Source organism: Phaethon aethereus (genome assembly GCF_964289735.1).
Source record: "Phaethon aethereus genome assembly, chromosome: 28".
NCBI lineage: Eukaryota > Metazoa > Chordata > Aves > Phaethontiformes > Phaethontidae > Phaethon > Phaethon aethereus.
Window position 1 is genome coordinate 2779038 of NC_138604.1, and position 8498 is coordinate 2787535.

General features: G+C 70.4%; 1 protein-coding gene across 1 annotated transcript; it reads right to left on the minus strand.

Annotated features, from left to right (window-relative positions):
- Positions 1 to 713: 713 nt before the first annotated feature.
- DENND4B (DENN domain containing 4B) lies at positions 714 to 7607 on the minus strand (the record flags this gene model as incomplete). Its single annotated transcript, XM_082011622.1, has 26 exons — positions 714 to 859; positions 982 to 1046; positions 1130 to 1295; positions 1394 to 1499; positions 1570 to 1803; positions 1891 to 2014; positions 2258 to 2433; positions 2525 to 2647; positions 2737 to 3302; positions 3377 to 3536; positions 3633 to 3761; positions 3850 to 4056; positions 4175 to 4298; positions 4376 to 4515; positions 4594 to 4739; positions 4819 to 5034; positions 5112 to 5212; positions 5317 to 5492; positions 5590 to 5734; positions 5837 to 5895; positions 5988 to 6054; positions 6148 to 6389; positions 6488 to 6657; positions 6811 to 6880; positions 6978 to 7230; positions 7309 to 7607. 26 exons carry the CDS (start codon positions 7605 to 7607, stop codon positions 714 to 716), a joined length of 4410 nt encoding a protein of 1469 aa, XP_081867748.1.
- Between the last annotated feature and the right edge of the window lie 891 nt (positions 7608 to 8498).

The window sequence follows — 8498 nt, forward strand, 5'->3', positions numbered from 1 at the left end:
CCGGCCCACGTGGCGCCCGGTACGGGGCTGCACGTGCCCCGGCGCGACGCCGTGGCGGCATGGGGGGGAGGAGAGCAGATCCCGGTACCGGGCAAGGCCGCGTGTGTCCCCGCCCCGTGGTCACCGGCAGCGGGCAGAGCCCCAATGCCGAGGAGGCCTCGTGCCAGCCCCCAGGCCTCTGCCAGGCCCCAAGATGGCTGCCGTGGCTGCAGGCCAACGCTCTGGCACTTCTTCCCCACCCCTCTCGATGGTGTCATGGCGCCACCGACACACACACCTACACCCCCCTCCCGCCCCAACCCCCCTAGTGGGTGGGGGGCTCGCGAATCCCCTTAACGCCCCCCAAAGAAGGCACCCGGGGAGGCAGCAGGGAAAATACCTCAGCGGCTTTTATTTACAGACCCCCGGGGTGGGGGGCTCCTATTGCACAGTGCGAGGAGGGTGGGGGGCCCCCAACCTTCCCCCCAACCCAGACGGGGTGGGGATGGGGGGTGCGGGCGATGCGCAGAGACCCCCACCCAGCCTTCCCGGCACCCACCTGGCTGCCAGCACAAGCGAGGAAGGGGCGCTTGGGTGGAGGGGGAATAAATAAATAAAAATATATTAACACTGACATATAAAACCCTTTGGGAGCTGGGGGCCGGGGCTGGGGGGAGCAGAAGGGCTGGCCTGGGACCCCCCTCTCTGTCCCCAGGGAGCAGGGGGGGCCACCTCTAGCACTCGAGGGTGGCCCCGAAGCTCTTGCGGCAGTCAATGGCTTTGGAGCTGGGGGGCTGCGCCCGCCGCCGCCGCAGCTCCTCCTTGCCCAGGCTCCCCGCCAGCTTGTTGTAGGCCGACTTGTACTTCTTGTCGAAGGCGGCTGCAAGGCGAGGACGGGGCAAGGGGGGACGGGGAGACGCCGGCCGTCAGCGTTTGCCGGGGTGAGGGGGGCCCCCCCAGTCCCGTCTCCCCCTCCCCAGCCGCTCCCCGAACCCCCCGTACCGATGTCCATGTGGTCCCTGCCCAGCGCCGCCAGCGTGAGGAAGAGGATTTCCCGGTAGATGCTCCTGGGGGGGCAGAGCGGGGAAGTTGGGGGCCAACCCGGTGCCAATTGTGGGGTGGGGAGCCCGTGGGGGGGTGACAGCCCTACCTCTGCAGGTGCCGGGGGCTGCCCGGCGCTGCCAGCGTCTCGAGGAAGAGGGCGATGGCCTTGTGCACCTCGCTCAGCCCCACGTGGCTCAGCACGGCCTCCAGGAAGGCCAGGGAGAAGGGGTGGCCGTGGGGCCGCCAGGACCGCAGCCGGGTGGGGACGTTACCTGGGGGACACACACACACAACACACAGGAACGGGGAGGGGGGTGTCAGCGTCGCCCCGCCGCTGCGGTTCCCCCCTGCCCACCGCCCCCCGACTCACTGTGAAGCCGCCAGAGGACATAAAGCGGGGGGCAGCTGTCGGGCTCGGGGGTCAGGACATCCCAGAGCAGCCGCACACGCACGTGGGGGGAGTCGGGGGGCTGCGCCTGCGGGACAGGCAGGTGGGTGCCGGGCTGGTGGCCCCCCCAGAGCCCCCCCAGAGCTCCCCGGCCTTACCTGTGGGGCCGGGGCGACGTGCTGGGAGCCCAGGAGCAGGCGGGGCAGGTTGCTGGGCAGCCCCAGGCGCTGGAAGTACCAGACGAGGTTCCAGTAGATGATGGGGTGGCTGTCCACCAGCTCCGGCTGCGCCAGGAACTCGCCGCCTTCGTTCTCCACTAAACTTTCCAGCTCTTTCCGCAGCACTAGCGGGCTCAGGTAGGCGAAAGCCACCCGCTCTGACCGCCGCGGCACCTGCGAGACAGGGGACACACACACCCCCCGCTGGGACACCCGGCCCCCGGGAATGGTTGTCTCCCCTCTCCGTGCCCGGCACCGTACCGCCGCGTCCGGGCAGCCGTTGCAGAGCTCCGGCTCGGCCTCGTCCAGAGCCAGGCAGCGACGGCGGTCGCTGAGCACCGGTCCCTGCGCGGCAGGAGGAGGGAGGGAGCCATCCTCGGCGGTGCTGCACGGCAAAGAGGGGGCGCGTTACGGAGACGGGGGGTGGCACCGGGAAGGACGCGGGACGTTAGGGATTTCCCCGGAGGATTGGGACAGCAAAGAAGGGGATGTGGGGACACCGGGGGGGGATGTGGATGTTAGGGTCACTGGTGGGCTGCAAAGGGGGTCGTTGGGGACGCTGGGGACACCAGGGAGGATGGGAGATAGGGGGGTCTGTGAGGTCCTGCCAGGCTGGGGGGGTTCCCACCTGGGTGGCAGCTGGAAGTCCTGGATCTCGATGCTGAGGAAGGGGACGAAGGAGCGGCCGCAGAAGGGGCAGGTGGTGTTGAGGTTGGAGTCGTCGGAGGTCCAGCCAGCCATCACCTCCTCGTCATACACCAGCGCGCCACAGCCCTGGCACCGCGAGCAGCTGGACAGCAGGACCTGGCCGCCACCGGCAGCACCGTCAGCCCCCGTGGCACTGGCAGAGGGTGGGGAGGGGCCACGGTGGCACAAGAGCCCCCCCCCGACTCACCTCCACAGCGGGCGGCTCCTGCCCAGCCACCCCGTCAGCTGGCGGCTCGGAGGACTTGGGAACGCCGGTGCTGCCCACCGACGTGTCCGACAGGTCCAACTCGCTGCCCAGCGAGACGGAGCTCTGGGGGGGGACACGCACTGTCAGCGAGGACGGACAGAAGGACAGACAGATGGCCAGACAGCTGCGGCCCCCGGGGAGAAGCCAGGTACCTCAGAGGCAGTGGATTCGGGGCGCTCCCGTGGGCGCAGCAGGGTCTCGGCGGGGCTGCGGCGCGGCGGGGCCTCCCCATCCCGCTGCTCGGAGCCCCGGCGCGAGCAGGCGGCGGCGGCAGCGTCCCGGGAGCCGGTGGGGAGCTCGGTGCTGGCAGCTGGCCGGAGCGGGGGCCGCTTGCCGGGGGAGAGCAGCTGCTGCAGCTTGGCAGCCAGCCCCCGCCGCGGCGTGCCCCCCGCCGGCCCCCCGGCACCCACCGGCCCCTCGTCTGCCCGGTCGCTCTCGTCCGTGGCGAAGCTGACGTCCGACAGGCTCCCATCGGCCGAGCCGGGGGGACCCCGCAACCGGGGGGGCAGCGGGTCTAGGACTGCGGGAAGAGTGGGGGGCCGGGTAGTCAGGGGCTCCTCCGGCCCCCCCCGGCTCCCCTCACCGTGGGTGCCGCCGGGGAAGCTGAGGCTGCCACTCTTCACCAGCCGAGGGGCCGGGGGGGGGTCCCGCAGGCTGCGCCCGGCCCAGGTGGTCTGCCGCTGCAGGCTGGGACGGGGCGCCGGGGGGGCTCGGCCGCCTGCGGGAGGGGACGAGGGGGCTGTCAGTGGGGTGATAGCGACCCCCCCTCCCCCTCCCCCAATTCCCACCTACCTGGGGGGGCGGCGGCGGCGGCGGCGGCGGCGGCGGCCCGGCGTTCCCGCTGCCGCAGGGGCTGCCGAAACTGAGCGGCCCCCAGCACCACGTTGCGGAGCTTGGCCCAGCGCAGGCGCCCGCTCTGCGTGCCCGCCGGCCACTTGCTCTCCAGCACGGCCTGCGAGGGGAGAGGGGGGGAAACGACACGGTCAGGCGCCGGCGGGGGACCCCCTGACTCCCCCCACGTGCGTCTGTGTGTGTGTGTCGCCGTCACCTTGTTGTAGTAGCCATAGGTGATGGTGTTGGGCACGATGCCGGCACGTTTCATCTCCAGCAGCACCCGCACCGACAGCACCGGCTCGCCGTACTGCCCGCAGAGCTGCATCAGGATGCGGTAGCAGACCTTGCGGGGGCAACCACGGGCAATCAGGGGTGGCCACGGTGTGTCCCCCCCAGCCCCAGCGAGACCCCTTGCCCCAAATGCCACCTACCTCGTCCGGCAGCACCACTTTGTGAGCCTCCATCTTGCGCAGGACCTCGTAGGCCAGCTGGAGCGCCCGCAGCTTGGCGGGGGCGGCGCGGATGTGGGTGGGCAGGTAGAGGAACCAGAGCCCGTAGCAGTGCCCCAGCAGGCACTTGGCCCACATGTCGGGCACCGAGGAGTACTTCTGGGCCACGCGCTGGGCCACCTTCATCTCCTGGGGATGAGAGGAGAAAGAGGAAGGAGCTTGTGAGGGGCAGCCGGCGTCCGGCGCCCCTTGCCATCCTGTCTCCGCTGAGGCCCAGCCAACTCATCGCACCACTGGCCCCGCTCACCTGCTTGGTCCTGCGTGGGGCTGGGCTACTGGGGGCACTGCTCCTGGCCTGGCACAGCTGGGCCACCAGCGGGTCCCGGGGGGGCTCCAGGAGCTCGGGGCGCAGGGTGGGGAACCCGTCATAGCTGGGGGGGAGCAGAGGCTGTGTTGGGGGGACCTGGGGGGCAGCGGGGCTGGGGGGCAGTAAGGGAGGGGGCCTCACCGGTACCGCGCTGGCAGTTCAGCACCGTCGGGACCCGCCGGCTGCTCGGGGGGGGTGATGAAGACGGTATGTTCACCCCCCCGAGGGTCATCCAGCTCCATCAGGGGGGTGTCCTCCGGCTTCTCCAGCTCCGCCTGCACCTGGGGAGGGGACATGGGGTGTCACTGGGGGCAGGGGGGACACATAGGGAGACACGAGGCGGAGCTGGCAGGACCCACCTTATCCACGCAGGTGTCAAAAAACTCGAGGCAGGGGTCGCGGTCGCTGGCGAAGGAGCAGTCCTCGATGAACTGGGTGAAGAGCTGGGTGCGCAGCAGCTGCCCGTAAAAGCGGTGGTACGCCCGCTCCCGGGACTTGAGGAACCCTGAGGGGACGGGACGGGGGGACGTCAAATCCCGCCGACCCCCTCCAGTCACCCCACCTTTTCCCCGCCGCCCACCCACCCTGCAAGGCGAAGAGGCTGCCGGCGTCGCGGCCGGCCGGGGTGGGCGCCAGGGCGATGGGGCGCAGGAAGGAGCGGTAACCGCGCAGGGTGCAGGCCATGAAGCGCAGGAAAGCCGCCCGCGCCTCCAATTCCAGCTGCGCCCGTCGGCCCCGCGCCGCCTCTGCGTCGCTCAGCAGCAGCTCCAGCGACGCCTCTTCCCCCGGCCCGCTGTACACTGTGAAAGCAAGGAGGGGAAGAATTAGGGGCGGGGGGCACAGGCGGCTGTGGGGTCCCCCCCGGACCCCCACTCACTCTCATCCAGCTGCTGGGAGAGGCTGTGCAGCGAGGCCAGCAGCACCTTGCAGGGCCGGCGGGGCAGGGCGCGGGGGGACAGCAGCTTGCGTTCCTCGCTCCTGAGGGGACAGAGGGACGAGGGGAGGGCGGCTGGTAGACCCCTGAGCATCCCTCGTGGCTGGTGACGCCCACCCCCTGCGGCCAAGAATTGGGGACCACTCACTGGAAGATGGTGTTGGTGTCCAGGTCGACGAAGATGACGTCCCTGGGGGGCTCGTAGAGGTCGAAGTAGCTGGAGTGGATGCCTACAATGAAGGGCACGGGGGCACACAGCACGTCAGCCAGCGCCAGCGGGCACAGCGGGATGTAGGGGCACTGCCAGCGCAGGGGGAAGATCATCTAGGGACAGGACGAGGGCGGTCAGCGCCGTGGTGGGCCGGGGGGGGTCCCCAGCGCCGCGGCGTGTCCCCCGCGGTGTCCCCTCCCCGGCACTCACCGCCACCAAGGCTTCGCCCACGCTGGTCAGGACGTCGGGGCGCAGGGAGTGGATGAGCAGCTTCTGCTCGGTCAGCACGGCCACCAGCAGCGCCACCGCGTTCTCGGGGCCCAGGTTCTGCAGCAGCGTCAGGAAGCTGGCGCCGCTGCAGGGAGGAGGGACGTCACTCGGCCGCCCCGTGTCCCCCTCCCACGGGTGGGGGGGTGTGGGTGTCCCCGCCACCCAGTGCCCCGCAGCCAATCCCTACCTCAGCGGCAGCGGGGAGGACACGGGCCGGCACAGCAGCAGGTTGTCGTACGGGGACATCTGGGGGGGACAACGGGGACACGGTGGGCGGGGGGGAGCCAGCGCGGGGACGGGGACATCGGGGACACGCACACATACACGGAACGACTCACCTGGACGAGGATGCGCGGCCGCTGCGGGGACGGGAAGGGGACGTTGTGCATGAAGTGCGAGATGTGCCTGCGGGCAGAGGGGCCCATCAGCAGGGGCAGGGACGGGGGGCCACCCCCTTGTCCCCCCCGCTCCAAGCCTTCCCCCCCGCCCGGCGCTCACGTCTCGAGGGGCAGCACGTGGGGCCCCGAGATGGAGTAGCGGTAGATAAACATGAGGAACTTGCGGAAGACGTCGAAGAAGGGCCAGTGGGAGAGGACGCAGATGCTCTTGCGGGTCTGCAGCGAGCGGCCGGCCACGGGCCGTCGGTCCACCACGCTCAGCAGCCCCAGGCGCAGGCTCTGCTTCTCCGACAGCCGCTCCCGGGGAAACGCCTCATGGAACTGGATGGCCGCCCCGTACACCTGCGTGGGGCGGGCGGTCAGGGCGGGATATCCCCCCTGCCAACACCGCCTTCCCCCCCCCGGCCCACCAGCCCGGACCCCCCACCGCCCCATCCTGCCTTGTCGCCCGAGGCGCCGGTCAGCACGAAGGTGGAGAAGACGGGCAGCGGGTACTTGGTGTCGGCCGGCCAGCTCTCGATGGTGGCCCCCATGGGCAGGCAGAAGACGGGCACCGATTCGGGCAGGGGGAAGGACTCGCTGTCCTGCTCGGGGTAACGCCCTAGCAACCCTGGGCAGACAGACGGACAGAAGGACAAGCCTCAGCTTATCATCTCCCCCATCCAGCTGAGGAGGGGGCGAGCGGCTGGGTGGGCACCCCGCAGCCTGCCAAAGCGAACCCACGGCGGGTTGATCCCTCACCCCAATCGCCACGAGACCCCACCTGCTTCGTAGACCAGCGTGTTGGCCTTGGCCATGGCGATCTTGTAGCACAGGAACAGGGCAGGGCCCCACTGCAAGGAGGGAGCGCAAGGAGGGGTCAGCGCGGGCCGGACAGCGGCGGGGGCATCCCAGCAGCGGCCACGGAATGGGGGACACCCTGGCACCCACCATGCTGGTGTTGAGGTTCTTGTCCACCCGGCAGAAGGTGTGGGGAGTGCTCTCGCCCTTGCTCGGCATGACGAGGCAGATGTCGGTGACTCCCAGCGTGTTGTGGCCGTGGGGCTCGGCTGCCCGCCGGTACGTCAGGAAGGTGCGTTGGTGTCCCGGTCCCCCCGAATTGAGGTTGGCCGAGCGGCTGTAGGGCGTCGTGTCCAGGATCTTATAGCCCGGCTTCGGGCGGTCCTTGCCCTCATAGTGCACCCTGGGTGGAGAGGAGGGGTGACAGGGACCCCCAGGGAGCTCGTGTTCGCCCCCCCCAGCCCTGGCCCCTGGGACTCACCCCAGCTCAATGAGGGGGGGCTTGTCCCGGCTCCGCTTGTAGCATATGAACATCTGGGGGTTGTTGAGCAGCCCGGCGTTGAGGTCAACAGGGTGGCCTGAGGTGGTGGTCTCGATGCAGGTGAAGCCGTGGGGCACCTCCTCGCCCTGCGAGCGGATGATGACGGCCACGTCGGTGATGGGCTCGCTGGGGCGGGCCGGGCGGTGCTGCTGGTTCTCCTCCTCCAGCGGCCGCGAGGTGTCTGTAAGTCCGGCCACCACAAAGTAGTCCACCAGCTGCGGGGGCTTCTCGTCCGACATGGCTCACGGCATCTGGAGGGGGGGACAGAGGGACGGGTGACACCCCAACCCTGCCCCACAGCCGACCCAGACCAGCCACCCCCGGGGCCCCGCAGAGCAGGGAAAGCTCCTTTGCCCCAGCAGGCTGGCAGTGTGGGGTGCCCCACGGCTGAGCTGGCGGCTGTGGGGCACAGCGGAGCTGACAGAGCGAAAGCACCGGGGACGGGAAGGGAGGAGGCTTCCGGTCACGCCGCGAAACACAGGGCGATGTGATGTGGACCCCCACGGCTTGGGGGGGACAGGCAGCACCCCACCCCGAGCAAGAGCGGCTGTGGGGGGACTCCCGTGAGACAGCACCTCCGAGACATGACCCCCACCCTGCGTTGTGGCTCCCCCAGCTTGGTAACTGCACCGCTGGCCTGTAGCCGGCCCCTCACCCCCACACCCCCCCCCTCCCTGTCCCCAGCACGCCCAGCTTGCCCAGGCACCGCAGGAGAGGTCCGCGGAGGCCGCCGGAGAGCTGCACGGGGAGGGCTGGAAAGGGGAAGGAAGCAGGCGACGAGGCCGTGAACACCCACGTCACCCCCCCACAGCCGTCACCCCCCTCCGTGGGGAACCGGGGCACGACACCGGCTCTGCCCCAGCTACAACCTGGGGGCAAGCTGGTCCCAACCCCAAACACGGAGACCCCAAGGAGGGACACCGCGGTGGCCCCACGACCCCAGGAGGAAACCCCCTTAGCCGGGGGGGTCGCACCCCACTGGGGCCATGCCAGCACCCCCCATGCCGGCAGAGGCAGGGCCACGGCAGCGGCTGGAGCCTGTCCCACAGCCGGGGACCTCGGGACCCCCCAGCCCCACAGGTGGCCACCCGGCATATTTTTAGCCCAGCGCCACGTGACGACGACCAGGC